This window comes from Salminus brasiliensis, chromosome 4, assembly GCF_030463535.1.
Source record: "Salminus brasiliensis chromosome 4, fSalBra1.hap2, whole genome shotgun sequence".
Classification (NCBI taxonomy): domain Eukaryota; kingdom Metazoa; phylum Chordata; class Actinopteri; order Characiformes; family Bryconidae; genus Salminus; species Salminus brasiliensis.
Window position 1 is genome coordinate 23,417,586 of NC_132881.1, and position 19,420 is coordinate 23,437,005.

At 41.9% G+C, this 19,420-nt stretch overlaps 1 protein-coding gene across 8 annotated transcripts; it reads left to right on the forward strand.

Annotated features, from left to right (window-relative positions):
• Positions 1-8: 8 nt before the first annotated feature.
• On the forward strand, positions 9-13,731 carry znf318 (zinc finger protein 318). Of its 8 annotated transcripts, none has more exons than XR_011979627.1 (13): positions 9-449; positions 998-1,119; positions 3,158-3,734; positions 4,279-5,668; positions 5,832-5,929; positions 6,215-6,314; positions 6,409-6,704; positions 9,066-9,230; positions 9,386-9,476; positions 9,574-9,692; positions 10,610-13,343; positions 13,442-13,477; positions 13,589-13,731. XR_011979627.1 is itself a non-coding variant. In XM_072677651.1 (12 exons), the coding sequence occupies exons 1-11, from the start codon at positions 219-221 to the stop codon at positions 12,995-12,997; spliced, it is 5,577 nt and encodes a 1,858-aa protein (XP_072533752.1). In that variant the 5' UTR covers positions 9-218; the 3' UTR covers positions 12,998-13,011; positions 13,124-13,731. The 8 variants fall into 8 exon arrangements, 2 of the variants coding, with proteins under 2 accessions (XP_072533752.1, XP_072533751.1); XR_011979624.1 differs by having other exon boundaries at positions 10,610-13,217; positions 13,311-13,343; positions 13,442-13,731; XR_011979625.1 differs by having other exon boundaries at positions 10,610-13,477.
• Positions 13,732-19,420: the final 5,689 nt, after the last annotated feature.

Here is a 19,420-nt window from a genome sequence, read left to right on the forward strand (position 1 = left end):
ACGTAGTTTCCTGTTTAGACAGCCGAATGGCGGTGCAGGAAGACAGAAAACAGACGGGTTTTGTAGCTCCATCTGCAGCGCAGGTTTTCCTCTCCTTTTCCTTCCTAAAATGTGGGATGCAGCCGTTTTACGTGCACACAATTAGTCGCCCCCTAGGTTTTTCCTCGTAGGTGGCTGAAGCCGTTTTTTTTAACCGGACCTGTCGGCGGCCTGGCAGGATGTACCGAGGCAGTAGGCCGCACAGAGGCGCCACTGGCCGCGGCTTCGCTCCCCGCGGACCTCCCTCCTTCAGCCGCCCACCCTTCCGCAACGGCATCCCTCACGGGTATCACGGACACCCGGAGCAGCACCGGCGCTCTCCACCGAGGAGGAGGTACCCGTCCCCTGGAGGAAGGGGCCCGTCGGAAGAATTCCGGGGCGATGGGCCTCCCCCACGAGACTACGGTCATGTACGTTGAGTGGACTCACGTTACTGGAAACATGTAGCTAGCAGCTAGCTGCAGTTACCGTTGAGGCATTTGGCAAAGTGCTTTGTTGTTCACTCAGAAAGCACCCCTAGATAGTGTAAGGAGGTAGGCTGCAGATGCCTCTGAGCATAGATACTAACATACAAAAGCCAGTACCGTTACTGATGCCTACATACAGCTGCTGCACAATCCTCAGCGGCTGGGTACACATAGACTGCACTGTGCCTGAATATCAAAGAAAGCAAAGTGGTGCAATCACAAGCCTTAAATAACTGCAAAAGTAGCCTTAAATAATGTCAATATTGCTATTAACACATTTGATCACCAGCTTGATTACATCATGATTCAGAGTAAAGGTTGCGTCTGATAGCTGATCTGTTGTATCAGTGCAGAGAAACACCACAGCATGCTGACAAGAGTATCCTCTGGTCAACTGGTCTGAATGACCGGTCACTGCACTGCTCTGTACGTAGTAGAAAGGTAACCATTGAGCTTTTGTTCATTTGCTTTATTTTTTTTCATCCCTGCAGAGATATACCCCGTCACCCCCTCGCGGTGGGCTCCCTAGTGACCATAGTCTCGTTATAACTGTGGGCAATGAGTTGACCCAAAGAGGAGGCGGAGGCGGTGGAGGAGAGGTCCCCTATGCCAGGTAAAGACACTTTTCATTTTGTACTGGTGGTTTTATACAAATGCCATGGCCCAAGGCTTTGCAGGGGGCTCAGCTGGGGCAGCTTCTAGTGTTGTGTGGGGTGCTGGAGATATACCAGTCTGGGGATTTCAGTTAGAGCACACTTGGCTTGACATCTGTTCATATGCACATGAAGGCCATCATAAACTGGATCAGGTATGTTAGGTTGGGGTTTGGAGTTGAACTCTGTGGAGCGGTACATCACCAGCTTTGGGAACCCCTGGTTTAGGTAGCTAGAGGTAGGCTTTGCGACATTGGACAGTTGGACCTGCAGTAGAACTGCAGTAGTGACCTGCTTCAGCTCAAAAACACACACTTTTCAGTAGGGAAAACTCAAAAAATGTATTGGATCCTCAGGAATGGTCTTGGTTGTGGTTTCTGGCAAGGTGTTGCATAGCGATTCTATAAAAATAGACTTATGTACGCCGCAGCTAAGAATAAGAGCGCTCATCTATGTTTTGTATGTCCCTTTTCATGAGCGATATGCGTCATCAGAACCCATATACGCAATGCTTATGTAGAGAAGGTAACAGCTGTGGCTTGGGAAAAGTGTGTGATGATTCGGGAGGACAGGGCTAATTTGCAATGTATAACAAGGTTACAATGGCCATGCAAAAGGTAACGGTAAAAAGTTACGGTAAAAACTTACCCCTGGTAAAAATATCTTTTCGTGTGGGTAGCGAAGCGGGTGAAAGATGATCAGATTTGCACTATATATCCTCATATATGAATGCATTCAGCTACTTTAGGTAGCTTTACTGTCTAGTTCTTGTAGAGAAGTACTGCCAATAGAATGTGACTCTCTGGAGCAGATAAACATGAACCCACTGGCTAGTTATGGGTTTGAGGAGTATAATCGAGCTGTGGAGCAGTGGCAATGTGTTCTCTGGAATGATGATTGGTGCACCATCCAATACTTTTGAGACTGAGTTGGGGATGAGGTGGGGTGGTGATCATCCAGCATCCCGACCTCACTAAATGTGCCACTGAATGTGATCAAATTCTCACAGCAGTGCTTTAAAATCTAGTAGAAAGCAAGATAAACACTCTTATGTATTTTTTTTGTTTTTTAACCCTTTGAATTCAGAAAAAACAATGAATGAGCAAGGTGTCCCAAAACTTGTGTACATGTACAGTTTCTGTAACAGATGTGTTTAAAAATAAATAAATAAACAAGCAGTTTGTTAAGTGTCACATCTTGTAAACAGTTAGCATCTTTCAGTTTATTCAGTGCCTAGTTCTGTGAGATCCTTGGGTCTTCCTGGCTGCGCTTTTGAGGTCTAGCCACAGAATGTTGATGGTGTGTAGGGTTTTTTTTTTGTTGGTTTGTTTGTTTGTTTATTTTAAGATTTACAGAATTAATTGACTCCATTCTTCCCTCTAACAGTGTAAGGTCACTATCAATGTCACTGGGCTGGATCATGCTTTGGGCTTAACAGTTGGAAAGGTGTTTTGTTCATGAAATTCTGCACCTTTTTTAAACATACCTTTGCTTCAGGCAATGCATCAGGCTTGTTTAGATACATCTACCTAAAAACACCTTGCAGTCTTCTTTTAGATTTTTCTTTTTTTTTTCTTTTTTTTTTTAAGACACCTTTAGAGTGCTAGGCAGCTGCTTAGAGGAGCCAATTGCCTCTGATTGTTGGAAAGTCATTTATTTATTTAATGTATTTTTTAAAAATGGCTTCATCTGGCATTTCCTATAATCTTGAAAAACATTTTTCATCCTTAGCTTCATGCCTGTTTAAGATAAATTTGTCATGTATTCACAGGAACAGACTTCTTGACCAGGGTTGCCCATTCTTTTGCATGCTCCTGTAAATATCACTTGTTGGCTACAGTCCAGACCTCAGTTCCAGTGCGAAATTAAAGAAGCAAACATGGGTCATCAAAAACAATCTTGGTTATGTAATGCCTGACATGATAAGGGGAAAATGAGGTCTTGCCTGTCGCGTTAGTCGAGTGCTGATTTTTAGTCCTGTGCTTTCTTCTTATACAGAGACTACTCCCCTAGGAAGAGCTTCGATGGCCCTGACAGCCATAGCTCAAGAAGGTGTAGCCTCAGCCGTGGCAGGAGTAGGGGTCGCAGTCGCAGTCCAGACAGGATACGCAGCAAGAGTCGGCCAAGGAGCCGCAGCAGAAGTCGCAGTCGTGGTCGGGCCATGAGCCGCAGCAGGGCCCTGAGCCGAGGGCGCAGTAAGAGCAGAGCCCGCAGCAGAGCACGCAGCAGAAGTCGTAGCAGGAGCCGGAGTCGAAGCAGGGCCCGTAGCAGAGTGAGGAGCAGGAGCCGTCTGTGCAGCAGGAGCCGCAGCAGGAGCCGAAGCAGAAGAAGAAGTCGGGCCAGGAGTCGAGCCAGAAGTCGAGCCAGGAGCCAAGGAAGGAGTCGCAGCCGCAGTGGCAGTAGCAGCAGCAGCAGCGGAAGTAGCCGCAGCAGCATGAAAAAAAGCGAGGACTTCAGCGAGCTTGAGATGGCCCGACGACGCAAGGAACTGGAGAACATGTTGTCGATGCCCACTAAATCCATTCTGAAGAAGAGAATAGACTCCTCTGAGACTGATTCTCCCCTGTTAGTGCAGGTAGGTGTTGAATAAGGCTCCTGAATTCAGACCTTTGTCTCATAGATTTGACTTGTAACAGAGAACAGAGTTTTCGATGTTAGGACTGGTCCCAGTTAGGATGTCTCATGTTAACCTTGGAAGTTGCTAGGGAGACAAAGTTCCCTCTCCTGTTTACAGATTATTTATGGAAATGCTGTTCTCTGCTGTCAAGAAGCAAATGTGTCAATAGTTTCCCCAATTAGAGGTTTCTTTCAGGCCCCACATGAATGGTTTGTTCTGTACATTTCAGCCTGCAATTTAGTTTTGACCAAGGCTCAACATTGGAAGGCCCATCAGAGCAGAGACATTGTACTTGTCAGTAACAAACAAAAGTACAACAACAAAAACAGCCTATCCTAAGGAAGAGGCTGAAAATATTTGCTATGCCTGCCTGTGGAACGTAAAACCACTCAAATGTTATAAGTGGACTTCAGGGGGGAGAAAAGCTATCCTTTTAAAATGAATAGATGTATTGGCTGCCTTTATTGGGCTCCTCTTTAAAACTACTGTGTTTTTCTTTCAGAATACAGATTCTCCTCATGGAAACGTAGGCAGTATTCTTTCGCAAGAGGCAGAACAGTTGCTCGGTGCAGTGACCAAAAATATGGAACCAGACGAACTAGCATCAATGCTTGCTCAAAGCTCCAATGCCGGTGCACTTGAAGAGCTCATCAACAGGCTTCAGCCTACCAAAGAGAGTGGACACGACCTCCCTTTCTCTCATGAGAGAGGCAGCCAAGAGAATGCAGACCTCAGCCAGCTTCTCAGCATGATGGCAGAGGCAGTGTCCCAACCACTGCACAAAAAGAAAAGCTTTGTAGATATTGAAGACGAGGAGAAGTTCCTTTATGGGGACGAGGATGAAGAGGACACTCTTCCAGGAAAAGGCATGCCTAAAGCGGAACAGAGCACCTTGGATGTGTACGGGGAGACCCGAGCTGATGTTGCACTTTATCATGAACTGAAAGTGGGACCGATGCAGCCTCACAATGTACAAAAAAATGAATATGGACCTTCCTCTTACATCCATGAAATTCCTGCAGAAGATGTCGGCCCTTCAAAACGAGAGGGCAAGCACCGAGACAAGCACTATTCTTCGGCCCAGCCTGAGAAGAATCCCAACGATGGGCCAGGAAATTTCCCACCTGGTGTTGGGCCCAACGATGCTAAGGTTAAGGAGGAAGTGGAAGAATATGAGAAGATACAGGACCTGCTGAAGACCATCGGACTTGACCTGGGTGTAGCTGAGATCAGCAAGATGGCTGCCAGGACACAAGAGCGTCTTCATGGTAAAAACCCTGGAAAGAAGCCCCCTGCTCGTCGTCCTCCTAACAGAAAGCACAGGAGTCGTAGCAGGAGTTACAGCAGCTCTAGCAGCAGTAGCAGCAGCAGGAGCCGCAGCCGCAGCCACAGTCTGAGCAGAAGTAGGAGTAGGAGCAGCAGCCGCAGTCGAAGCAGCAGCCATGAGCGCAATTCAAGTCACAGCAGGAAAAGATCGGTTCCTCCTGAAAAGCGAACTTCGCGGTCAGTCAGTCAGAATCAGACAGAGCCTCGGCCTGCTATCAAAACCGAAGAACGACCTTGGACTAATTCAGGTCCTCAGACTCCTGAAGTTGTCGGTCAAGGGACTAATACTTTCCCCCCTCACCCTGGCCATGCAGCCCACCAGATGCCTCCCTATCCACACCAGCACCCACATGGAGTTATGCCGCCCAACTACCATCCCCCTGGATATGATCCATATGGGAACTACATGCAGTATATGCCCCAAGGATGGCCCATGTTCCCACCCCCAAGCATGCCAGTTCCTCCACAAAGTCCCATGGATGACTACACCTCCGCTGCCTCAGAGCGGCCCTTCCTTAAAGTAATTGATACAGGGTCAAATACAGGACAAGAGACAGATAGAAAAGGTAAACAATGTTTTTTTTAGTTATTAAATAAATAAATAAATAAATAAATAAATAAGTGTGTAATATATATATATATATATATATATATATATATATATATATATATATATATATATATATATGTAGTTATCATGACAAGCCACTGAGTATTTGTATCCCGCAGGATCAAAGGTGGACCCACTGCAAAGCATGAGGGTTTGCAGCAGTGGCAATCAGAGGAGGGTGTTTGAAGAAAAGAATACCGCCAGCCAGAAACAAAAGGTAGTTACTGGAGGTAGTAATTGTATCCAATAATGTATTGTATGTATTTTTTTTATATTCAAATCAAATTGATATTCTAGGATGGATAAACTCTGTTGTCTGTGAAGGTATTGTTGTTGTCTGCTCTACACCCAAAACAAGTTTGGTAGTTGTCCTAATTGGCCCCAGCTAATTGTACATTAGCTCAAGGCTTAGGTGGTGCAAACATACTATTGGCTGTCGGAGCTAGGAGCCTGTTTAAATATGCCTCTATGTAAAGGCTAAATGCAATTTTGTAATGGCTAGGTCCTCGAAGAGCTTGAGAAGCTAAGGAGGGACAGAGAATCCCGACTGAGAAAGAAAGATAGCCTAATAAAGGAGCTGGAGACCTTGCGAAAGCAGCAAGGTAAGGCCTCACTATTAATGACCTTCCATTAAAATAGCATCAGTACAGGTGCTTTTATGATTCTTGTTGGTCGTTTGATTCTTGTGTGCTTTAGGGGAACTCCTGAGAAAGAAGCGGAGGGAGAAGGATGGACACAAGGACCCCATTCTCATGGAACTTGGTCAGCTTCAAGAAGATGTGATGGCCCAGATCTCCAAGTTGCGTGCTGAACATGAAGCAGCAGAGAAGAAGCATGAAGAACTTGTCAAGGTCGCATCGATCCTGGGTTTGGACCACAGAAACCTCAGAAGTTCTGGGGACCGAGAGCAGTCGTCTTCTCAGAGCAAGTCAAAGGAGGCAGCCAGAAGTCCAGAGAATTCTAAAGCTGCTTCAAACGCACCCATCGCAAAGGTAGAATCCCTTATGCTAATACAAATAGGAAAGGAGAGAAGGGGCCATGGTATTAATTACTTAATTAATATAATCTCCTCTGAGAAGTCTTGTTCATTTAGGTCTAGAGGACAACTCTGATGTTTGGTAACTGAAAATATGCAGAATGTCTTTCAGCATATGGATAGTTTTGATGATTTGTAAGTAAATGCCCAGCAGCTCAACCAATGAGATGCAGTGTCCACAAGGAATGGCTCATTTTAGCATCCAAGGCAAAGCTGTGCAACCCAAGCTATGTTTGAACCTAAAGCCATCTTAACTGAATAGACTATTTTTGTTGCCCAGTGGAAATTGCCACGTTTCCATGTATGTATTTACAAACCCCTTTTTGCTTTGGGCCAAAATGCATCCAAAAGCTTTCGTCAGGAAAATTTCTCTTGGTTTCTTACCCCACAATAAGAATAAGACAATTATTTGTGTATGTATGTGTGTATGTGTGTGTGTATGTGTGTGTGTGTATGTATGTATATGTATGTGTAAATAAATAAATATATATATATATATATATATATATATATATATATATATATATATATATATATTTATTTCATTTATTTAAAATCAAGCTAAAGAATGTAGACAGATTTGTTTTCCAGCAGCAAGAGGGTATCCACATCCACTTTAGTTAAGTAATGGCTACAGTAGATCTCTGGGTTGAAATATAATTTAAAAAGCAGAACCTGATAGTGTGTTTCAGATATTTAACAACTTCAGGGCAGTCTGGAGTTCTGGCAATATCTGCAGCAAGGGTTACAACAACCTGGTGTTTTTGACTTAGTTTATTGTGACCCTTTTTTTTTTGTTAGTTATTTATTTATTTATTTTAACACAGTCAGGTCATGATTGTTTGCACTTACCGCACAGAGAATATTTGTCTGATGTCATATTGATATTATATAGATTATATAGATCAGTTTGACCATGTAAAATAAAAGTACACTAATATGTAACTGTGAAATATAAGACATAACTATTGAAATATTATGTGCCTGTTTTATAAGGGCCTATCTGTTATTTTCTCGATTATTTATAGTGTGCAGCCAGCATAATAGGTGATCCTGGTGTTTTAGGTGTTTGAGAGTTAAAGTGATAACACATAGAACTTAGTCTATATATATATATATATATATATATATATATCATTTTAAAAAATTTCTTTCCAAGTATGTTTTATTTGAATACTCGAATTAGTAAGCTGATACAAGTTTGAGTTTGAGTATTAAGTGTCTCAATTTGAGTGATTAGACAGGGTGACCTACAAATAATGGATTGTGACTTGATGGATCTGATTGCAGTTTTATATTGTCTGTTGTCTCAAAGTAGTTTTATGTAGCAACCTAGTAGGTTTCGGGTTGTTTAAACATTGAAAGTCTGTGTGGGTTTTTGTTTGTTTGTTTGTTTTTTTTTGTAATATGTTCAGTGTCACTTTAGACAGACAAGTTAGGTGACCTATTAGTATACACTGACCGCCCACTTCATTTAAACCACTTCCTTGTTTTTTAACACTCATTGGCCGTTTTATCAGCTCTAGTCCATCTGGTGGTGTTAATGAAGTGGCAGTCTTTTTCAACATTATCTTGAGACCACTTTTGGTAGACAAGGTAACGGAATTGATCTGTTCTTGATTACGTTTCTTAAACAAATTCCATCGAACGCGGTAGCTAGGAGTATATTGAATCCCTGACCAGAAAGGAGGATGCGTTTTTTTATGTTCCGTTGAACAAACGGACGTCGCTGGAAACGAAAAAGTCAAAAGTCAAAGTCACGTTCACCTATAGTTGAGGCATCTAGAAAAAGCTGTTAAAAATCTGAACTAGAGCTGCCGTTAAAATATATCCAGTGCCAGTTCAGTAAGAGTTATTCTATAGTCATATCCATGAGATTCAGCATCAGCTGTGATCGAGTGCAGTGGATTCAAGCTGTCGTTTGCACAACTAAAAATTCATTTTCAGCGAATCAGATCATGTCGAGTTCGGTTTTTTAATGCAGGATTTTACCTCTGAAAGAAGCCCCTTTTAGTCTTGATGCAGTACCACGTTTCAGCCAGTTAAGACCTAATTATTTGTCAAAAGCAAGTACAATTAGTCAATCCATGGGTAAATCCGTCTCAGCTGGAGCACAGATGGCCTTAATTGCAAAGGTAAGACTACTTTGTTGAACTTCAGTAATTGGGAATCAGGGTTTACTTTTTTTTATATATATATATTTTCTTCATTCTATCATTCAAGTTTAGGTGTCTTCATATCTTGATATTTTTGCCTCTGCTTTTAGTTGAGCTTGTCTTTTGCTAATGTGTAATTTGTCCTTCCTAAACTAAACTAGGTTTCCAAGCCATCGGCCACAGCAGCCAGTGCCCAGGCGCCAGATGCCCCGGCTGAGCTAATTGAATACTATGATGCAGGAAACCACTGGTGCAAAAACTGCAACGTAACTAGTGGTTCCATGTTTGATTTTTTCACACACTTGCACAGCAAAACCCATAGGAAGGTATGTGTGGCTTCTCATAACATTTGAATTACAGGTACATGTATCTATTCTATTGGATTTGTGATCTAGTTCATACTTGCTGATCCATGGTTGTTTATAATTTTAAGATACTTTGTACTTTAAAATTAGTCATCCAGTATATCTGTGCTTTAAAGACTCTAGATCCCTACGACAGACCTTGGGCACCCAAGTCTGAGACTGAAAAGAAACGGCCTACAGGAGAACACCTTTCCAAGCCAGCGAAAGGTAGAAGCTCGTTTTTATTACCATAGCCACATGATCACGTTCAAGTAATTGTGATTACCATATATGTAAGTGCTTCTTCCTATTTCTTTCCTTTAAGGCTCTGAATTTATGCTTCCTGTGAGGGGATTTTTCTGCCAGTTGTGTGAAGAGTTTTTCGGCGATCCCATTTGTGCAGAGGTCCATATCACATGTCACAAACACAACGAGAAATACAAGGTAATTTTTAAAAGTCACAAAAACTGGGGTGGGGGGGTACGATTTACAGTTGTTTTTTCTGTGACCGATTTTAATATAGTGTAAAATCTTTCTTACAAGTGAAAAATCGGATATTGTCCCAGTAAAGCCTTGGATACACTGCATAACCTTTATGGCGGCAGCAGATTATAACAGGAAAGGGTATCGCACACTTTCCAATTAAGTTTTGTGGATTTTTACGGTGAATGATAACTTGTCAAACACACACTAAACAATTAGGGCTCATGCACTATATGATTTCAGCCTCTTGCTGGACTGAACCAAACGCTTCCTAACTCATGCAACACATGAACACATCATACTTGCATCATACCAGTCGGAGAAGTGATTTGGAGTCTACTCGATCCTCTTTCCAATTGTCGACTTCAACTGCCCAAAATCTGCAGGCTAGAGCCAACCAGCAGATTCAGCCATATTAAGAATCAGGGCTAAATTCAGGGTAAAAATTGTGTAGTGTAATCCCGGTTTAAGGTGATACAGCTAGCTGCTACATGTACCAGTTTAATATTATGAGGCTGTTTACCTGATTTAGCTAGAGCTAGGAAAATGGGAAATGGGTTCTCGTTTGTAAACAATATATTATTATGTGTGTTAATGTGTTTAAAACCAATGTGCATTGGCCAGGATAAGTTGGGTTGTTCCTATGCCATAAATAAACAGTGAAGCAGTTTACTGCTAATGAGAGGTCTGTTTTGTTTTTTTTTGTTTTTTTTGTCTTTTTTTTCCAAAACTCTGGTTATGTGGCATAAATATGATGCAATTAATTAAACTACACTTGGCATTTCTGTACATGTCAAGCTGAGCTGAACATTTTAAACATAATGGCATGCTATATATGCTGAGGTTACCTTCTTAAATCTGTCTTACTTTTTCAATAGAAACAAACATATGAGAATCCGCTGTATGAGCAACGGAGGAACTTGGATCGCCAGGCTGGCTTGGAGAGCGAAAGAAAGGTTGAGCACAAAAGAAAGCACGATGATGACGATGATGATGACGATGACCCCCAAGATGACAATAAAAAGTCCAAGCTCATCAAAGATGAGGGAAAGAGAGAGGAGGAGAAACCTAAATACAGCAAGGAAGGTGACCAAAAGGCAAAGCACATCAAAGAGGAAGAGAAACCCAAATACAGGAAGGATGAGGAGGAGCAGCAGCAGCACATGAAATTCAAGAGGGAGGAAGAAAAGCAAAAATTCAGAAAGGAGGAAGATGAGCGGGTTAAGTATAGAAAAGAAGAAGAGGAGAGAGCCAGGCATACAAAAGAAGAAGAGAGGGGCAAATATAAAAAAGAACAGGAAGACCGGTATCGACAGAGGAAAGAGGACGAGGAGAGGCATAGATCTGAAGAAGAGAGATCTAGGTACAGGGACGATAGTCGGAACAGGTACAGGGAAGATGACGACATGTATAGGCACAGGAAGGAAGAGGAAAGGTCCAGGTATGGTAGAGACGATGTAAAGAAGTACAGGTATGGTCGTGAGGCTGAGGAAGACAGGCGACCAAAATACAGAGAGAATGAGGGGGCAAAGTGGCCAAAATCAAAATGGGAGGATGAAGAGCAGGAGAAGGCCAGAGATGAGAAAAAGGATGATAAATGGCAGCGTCAAAAAGCAAAGGCTGGACGGTCCAAAGATGCTTTTCCTAAAACCTCTGCGAAAGATGGCAAGATTGAGCCTGAGAAGGCCAGTGAGCCTCCTAAAGTCCTGTGTGGGCCAAGTCCAGCCATGCTTGCAAAACTTCGCAAAAAGAACGAGGAGGCTACTGGCCGTCCTGCCTTTGGAAAGTTCACCTGGAAAAAGGCTGAAAAGACTGCACTGGAGAAAGAAGCAGAAAGAATAGCTGCACAGTTCACAAAGGAGGATGAAGAGAGTGTTGCAGCAGCACAGGATGCCAACAAAGACTCTGAGGACCCTGATGCATTTGCCAAGTCTTTGGCTGCTGCCAAAAACATTGCCATTAAATTGGCTGGCAAGACTGTTCTTCCCCCTTCCCAGGAGTGGGTGGCCTATAACCAAAATAAAATTAGCCCTACTTTACCTCCTACTTCCGATGTTCTGAGGAAGTCCAACATTGGACCCCAGAACAAACCAGCTACTCTGAATACATTCCCCCCAGATGGACCAACCGCTGCCACAGTCAGCAATTCGCCTGGGCCTGGGCCTGTACCTGCACCGAAAGACCAGACCCAGAAAGAGGGTGTGCTCTCAGCCGATCTAATCTCCAAAGCGTTTGGAGGTCAAGAGGTGGAGTTAAAAGTGAATCCCCCACCTACTTCAAGCTCTTTAACAACTACTTCAATGCCATCTCCAACAACTGCATCAATATCACCTCCAGCAGCTCCTTTTATGCCTCCTCCATCACTTTCTTCTATGCCACCTCCAACGTCCACAATGACGAAGGTTGAGGCAATTCAGCTGAAGGCTCCTCCTGAATGTGTAATCAGTCTAGAGTCTGATGTAGCTGCTCCTGGTGTACCTGAGGAGGAGCAGAAGCTGACAGTAGTAGTCCGTCCACCTCCTCAACTTCAGATGAGCTCCAGCAACAACTTAAAATCCAGCAAACCTAAAACGAGCCTGGCTGCAGCAAAAGCAAAAGACTTATTCAACATTTTCTACAGTGGCAGCAGTACTATGGGTAGCTCCAGCGTTGCAGGCGGTGGCAATAAATTTGCCTCTAAAGCTAACTCTAAACCTCAGATGACTATGCAGAGTAAAGCAGGTAAGAATTCAACAAAGGCTGAGGGCCCAGCAACTGAAGATTCAGCTGCTGTCACACAATCATTTGCGGATCGGGAAAAAAAGATGGCATCACCAACAGTGAGTAAAGGCTCTCTGGGTGAGGGGCCACAGATGGATAAAGGTCCCTTAGGTAAGGACCCACAAGTGGCTAAAAGCTCCCTGGATGAGGAACCTCAACGGAATGGAAGATCTCTTGATGAGGAACCAGCAGTAGATAAAGGCTCTCTTGGTGAGGAACAACCACAGGTGGAAAAAAACTCAAAGATCTTGGAGAAATCACAAAATGAGGAGAACTGTAAAAGTATGGAAAAAATTGATCCCACTAATGAAGCAACCTCTTTGGATTGTGAGGCTAGCTCAACAGTCTTGGAGAACATTGAGATCATGGAAGCAAGTGATGACCAGGATGGGGAAACCCCTCTGGACCCAGAGGAGGCTATACCTGTTTCGTTCTCTCCTCCTCCAGGGTCTTTCACCGAGCAGCTGAATTTGGACACTTTTGAGTTCAATTTTGACTCTTTGTAAAGGACCTTCAGACAGTAGGTTTAGGGATGTGCATGAAACATCTGTTTCTGTAACTTTGATTTTGAAACATTTTAATGTGCTCTGTTCAGTTAAGATCTTTCACACCTCTTCTTAACCTTTCGGCAGGTAATGACAGTGAAATGATGGACTGACAAACACTCATTCTGAAGTGAGTGTTGGAAGGGCGATTCCAGTGAGAGAATGAACACATTCTCACAAAGTAATGAACCATTAATACATGTCACATGTTCAAAAGTATTTTTTTTATGTTCTTGGTTTTGAACTACCTGCTTTTTCCTTGCTTTGTTTGCAGCTGAAACAAACGATTCCTTTTTTTTTTTTAAAGGTAACGTAAAACCTTTTTGTGTTTGGGTATCATTTAAATTTACATCTAAATCCATTTTCTCCATTTCATTGAAATAAATGAAAGATATTTTAATACAGGAGCACAAGAGAATCAAGCTCGGAAGAGAAAAAATGGTATGGAGTTCATGCTGCGAGGACAAAAATATCTTGAAACATGTTTGTTCGTACAACGATCAGAATACTGTATATTTCCTGTTCATGGCCCTTTTCCTTTTTTCATTGTAGATATAACTTTCATTTTCCTGTTTCCCTCCTAAAGGGGAAAAAAGACCCTGGAAGTCCTGTACCCTGTCTGTTTTAATATGGGAATACTGTTATTCTGTAGTTGCTGGTGTAAAAGTTGTAGTTCAAATAAATTTGTCACCTACTTTGCGTATTATGAACTGTAGCTGAATATTATCAGCTTTGTAAAGGTATAAAGTGTTCTTGTTTGTTTTTGTTGTTTTATACAACTTTGTTACGTGATTTCGTGTCTTTTAAAATTCAGTGTCACTTTGTTTAGTGTTGGCTTATTTAAGTGATTTGGAAATCATCAGGAAATTCAGAACTAGCACATATTTTCAGTAATTTCATCATCTTTGGTTGAAAAAGGAACCTTGTGAATTTGTGATACAGCACTGTAAAAAAAATGTCTCTTCAGCCTCCAAGAAGCACCTGTAAAAAGCAACTGTACAGGGTTTGTTCAGTTGAAGTAATACTTTGGATACTCTGAATACTGTGATTTAACTATTATATAAGTTGTTGTTTGAGGTTAAATTGCTTGGGGTGGGGTTTAGGTTTTCTTTTTTGTTTTAGGGTAGGCTTATGTTTTTTCTGTATGTGTTGTGGAAGAATTATTGCATAGCTGCTTCAAACTAGTGTGGAGTCCACAGTACCTGAATCTGTGTGCGAGAGGGGGGCACAACTCGGCACGTCTTGATTTTTGGTTTGAATATTTGAGAAAGATTTCAAAGCAACCTCCAGCTCTCTGTAATGAATGAAACGTGGTTAGAAATGTCTACTGCTTAAACATCTAAGAGCAGGACTATGAATGTGACTGCGGGCCTTTGGGGGGGTTCACTGTTACAGACTGTAAAGTTCAGGCAAAGAAAGATGCAAACTGTTAGTTTAACATAATTTGCTGTATTGTGCTGCTGAGTCAAGTGAGCTTTGCAGTGTAAAGGTGCATACATTTCAAAAGAAACACAAAAGATAGGTGATAAGCAAGGGCAAATTAAACTTTGAATTTGCATTTTGAACCAAATATTAGCCTGATAAAATTGCAATATATTTTAACTATGCTATATAGCGACGTTTCAGTTGAATCTGTTAATAGATCAAAAGAACTCTTGAATTTAATGGGATGTGGATGGATTTGTTCGATTCTTCAGTTGAAGGCCATAGCCATGTAAATTCAGAGATTCAAGTTCACAGATTCATCTGCAATGTAATTTTACTGTGATGTATATATTGTGTATTGACACTTTGTTGTCAAAACTAAACCTGCCGTGTTTGACACTGCCTCTTTTCACTAATCCTAATTCTTACGAATCATATTTATTTATTGAGCTAATTTTAAAAATTATATACTGAATTGTCAATGTATTAATGTACGACATATACCACTTTTTCATTTACCCCCTATAATCCTACTTATAAAGGTACATTGGAACATTTGCACAAACTTCATTTACTGCTAAACTGCTCATAATTGATAAGAGCTGAAAAAAAGGCCGGCCCACTACTGTATTCAACAGAAGAGTTTCGGTGTTTTTGCTTAAAGAACAATATAGGACAAACCGAAAGCTGCAGTAACACAAACGGCCAGTTTTGGATCATAATGCTGCATAAACTTTGTATGTTTGTGTCAGTGTAAGTGACATGCAGAAAAAATGGTATATGGGCCTTTAAGTGTACTTTTGAGAACCAAGAACATACAAAGCTTAACAAACTGAAGATGTAAAACTATTTAAAAGTCTCTCACTCTGCAAACTCAACATATTTCTAAACTTGAGTAAATCAGATCCAGCAGCACTCTCTGGCAGCACTTTATATGAACCTAGAAGCCAGTGCAAAATGTCTAAATGTAGCCTCAGTGATTGAGCCTGATTATGGCTGTATCCAAAACTCTATATATAATATTTTACTCCGTGTTCAGTTTTGCCCCACTCTCTCAATCCATTAACTGCCACTTATTACAGCTGTTAGAAAGTATTCACAGTTTTGTAATGTGCTTTACGTCATTAGCACAAATATGTTATGTATGCTGATCTCAGATCTCGTTTGTCAGCCCCAGCTAAAAGCAAAAGGCTCTCAAGCCGATCTTGGTGCTAGATCATTGTTAGGTGTTGAGGTTGACCTTTTCTAAGGATGTTCTATGAAACACAGCTGAAACACACATGTGCCTTACTGTTATCTGTAAACAACAGCTGTGTCTCCTTCGCTACACCAGTGGATGTTTTCTAATTTACAGAAATGCTTTTGATGGTAATTTAATGAAACAGTTGAATTCTCCAAAAGTGAACATATGCAAGACAACAGCACCTTGCCTCAGACCCAAAGCAAGCAGCTGCACTTTTTATTGAAGAGGAATGCTGCTCTGTAGCAGAAAGGTAAGTGTTTGAGTTACACAACCATCCTGACAGAAATACTATATATATATATATATATATAGAGAGAGAGAGAGAGAGAGAGAGAGAGTATGCTACTGAAGGATCCACATCCACAGTAGGCACATAACATGTGCACCACATGAGCAGCATAGCTCTACATTATACCTCTAGGTGGTGCCACTTATACCTTTGTGACTGCTGTAGCAACAGGAGGCCATCAGTAATTTACAATCTCAGGAAATTCATAGAAACTGGGATATTCCCAACTAGTTCCAAGATGATCATTAAACAGCTATGGCCTTGTGAGTGACCCCATTGCTGTATACAGTCAAAATTGAGCAGTAATAAACACCGCCTCTGTATCTTCTCAAACATCAAGCCATCCAGCTTCTTTTCCCCTTCTTCCTGGTCAGGCTTGCAGTGGGTCAACAGCCCACCCATAATTCTTGGGCACAAGGCAGGACTACGCCCTAGACAGGCAAATGCTTTGTGTAGCGGACTCCGTGTACACCTGGTCAGTTCATGTGGCCGGTATCTGGATTGTGTCCAGATAGATTTTAGCCACATGCGTCCGACTGCTGTGTTGTTGGAATATGGAAGTTTACTTGTTGCACAGCAATTATTAATTTGCTGTTTCCTATAAACATGAAGTGGCCAGGCCTAAACAGGGTCTTTCAGTTCTTGTAGTGTCATTTTCCCTCCATCCATGCAATATTGCCATTGCCTCTGAGATGACAACATCCCAAAACATAGTAGATCCACCCTGATGCTTCACAGTTGCCTTTTTTATTTATTTATCCAACTGTACCTTTTCTGATTGTGGTCAGAGAGTTCATCAGTCCATAGCACTAGAATCCGCAAGATGAAAGCGCATTCCACTGCCTTGTGGAAATCAATTGCTTTCATCTTCATATGTCTAGACAGTTGCTTACAGGAGCTCATGTCTGAGAAGTATTAGCACAAGGTTTGAAGAGTCAGAGTCAATTTGATTCAGCTGACAGTTGGTGACACACCTAATGGCTATTCCTTCTCACAAAATAAAAACAGTACAAACCAAATGTATCATAATGAGCCCATTTGTATTTTTCCAGGGGTACAGCATTCCCCTTTTTCCAGTTGAAGGTGATCCATAATCTCCTTCATCAGAGCTGAGATAGTTGGTGGCTGGGTGGTTGTTGTTTCCAGTTCAGTAGTATCAGTCTGCATACTAACAATGTGACTAGCAGTGATTCCTAACAAAGCTGTAGTTGGGCCTGGGTCAAGGGGTTTGTCCAACATGTCTGACAGGGACTGAAATATTGTAGACCAATAACTTGTAAAATAAGAAAATTTCCAAAACGTGTCAGGGAAGCTGGCTCTTGTCCACATAGGTTGCAGGTCGGGGCAACATTTGGAAACAACTTGCAAAGTTTTATTTTAGAGAGAGAAAAAAAATTTATGGATTTGCTAAAATATTGGTTTATGTTTGATTATCTAGATGCTTTATATATTACTGCTCAAATAAAATAAAAAAAACACATAATTTCCTCAGTTTTTGATTTTAATACTGATACCTGAAGTGTAGTATCACAGCTCGTTCCCAAGCAATGCTACGGCCATCCGTGGCCGGGAGTCCCAGAAAGCACAGTTAGCCTCGCTCTCTCTGGGCGGCTATGACGGCCTTCCATCTTCCCCCAAACACTAAGTGAAATACTTGCCAACCCAGCTGTCTATTGTCTCTAGCTGATGTAACTCACAAAGTGCTCTAAAATGTGTGTTTTGTAATGACAATGAATGACCTATTTGAAGGTAAATAAGGTAGTTATGGACAGCGAAATGCCATAAATTAAGTTAAACTCTAAGTGGATTATAGGTGAGTAATTGGCAAGTTATGTCAAATGAAATTGTAGAGAATAATGTTGTAGGACTATTCTCAGGTGATTTGAGGCCTGTTGGCTGCACTTTTCCTTGCCTCAAAGTAGAAAGCTGTACTCGCTTTGGCAAAAACACCACTGATCAACTTCGTCTGTCAAAGCTAGGTAACATAGCAAGGCGCTGTCCGCTCATAGCTTAGCGGATATACTGTGGTCTTTTTGATCCTTTGACTCGAAGGGTCTGTGGCTGCTCCTCTCAAGCATGTTTCCACACACCATCACTGAAGCCCAGTCTTTAGATTCATCTGCTGGAGAGTCTCAGACTGGAAGAACAGTGACTTTACTGTTTTGAGTTGAGGTCTGTTGCGTGCTACACATGAGCTGAAGTGTTGACGTGTGCAAAATGCATCTGTGCACAGAGCACAGTGTTTTATGCGCCGTCAGTGGCTCCGAATCAGGACCTTACTACCGCACTGAGGATGTTACTGACAACAGTCGGGTAAAAGCACGCTGCCGGTGACCACACAAATCCACCCAAAACCCACCTTGTATGAAGCTGAAGTTCTCATAAGTCTTCTCATTTGAATTTTATATTCCACCTTAAAAAAGATCTTAATGGAGAGCAGGATCATTTTCCTATTGTGATATTTTATGTAGCTGTAGCCTGTATGTTAAAGTTATGTACCATTGTTAATGCACTCATAGAAGGTATACTGAATATGAAAGTGTGGGCTTATAAAAATAGACTAAAGGCACTGTAATGACGCTGAGCCGGCCTTTGTTTTACTGGAAGGACAGTAAATAATTTGTCTTGGGTAATGTGACTCTCCCTAAATCTGGAAAGTAAAATTAAATATTGGGCTGACTGGTCCTGACTGGACAAGACACAGCTACCATCTGGGCCACTAGAAAAAGCATTTTGAGGCAACATGCAGTGGCTGTTTCAGGAGAATGTGGAAGCAAGAGGCTAATAGGGCTTGGAGTAGGGCTGACTGGTGGAGGGACCATTGCGGGTATTCGTGTGACAGCCAGGGGAGAGACGTGAGGGAGGGGGTTCTAGCTGGGTACTAGGCTAAAAACTAACCCCACTAGACCAGATCTGTTCAGCTAGCTAACAGCACATCATGCCGACTGGACACTGAGAGGACCCAGAGAGGACAGCAACACTATTCAATAAGACTAGGCTAGACTAGGCTGTGCAGTGGCGCTTCTGTGAGAAGCAAAGCTCAGTTTTAGATGGCTTGTAAAACTGCAGCCGAGCATTTTTCACCCCAATCAAAAGCCACATATTTATCGAATAACTTAATTTAGTGTTTTGCTTGCTTGGTAGGTTTTTAACAGTGCTGAACATATACACAGTTTTAAGGTTTACATGTTTTTATCAGTCAGATTTCCCTTTCATTCGAATAGATTTTGATGTCCACATGTTTGTTTTGTACTGTACTGTCATTTCCATGCGCGAGAAGACTTTTTGGGACATTATCGTTATTGGGAGATCAGCTTATGGTATCAGTTTTTATTATCGAAAAAAGAAAAAAAAAAAATTCTGGTATCGCCCATCCCTAATGAACACTTGTGGCCAACACGGACAGTGGATATTCCCAGAGCTAAGA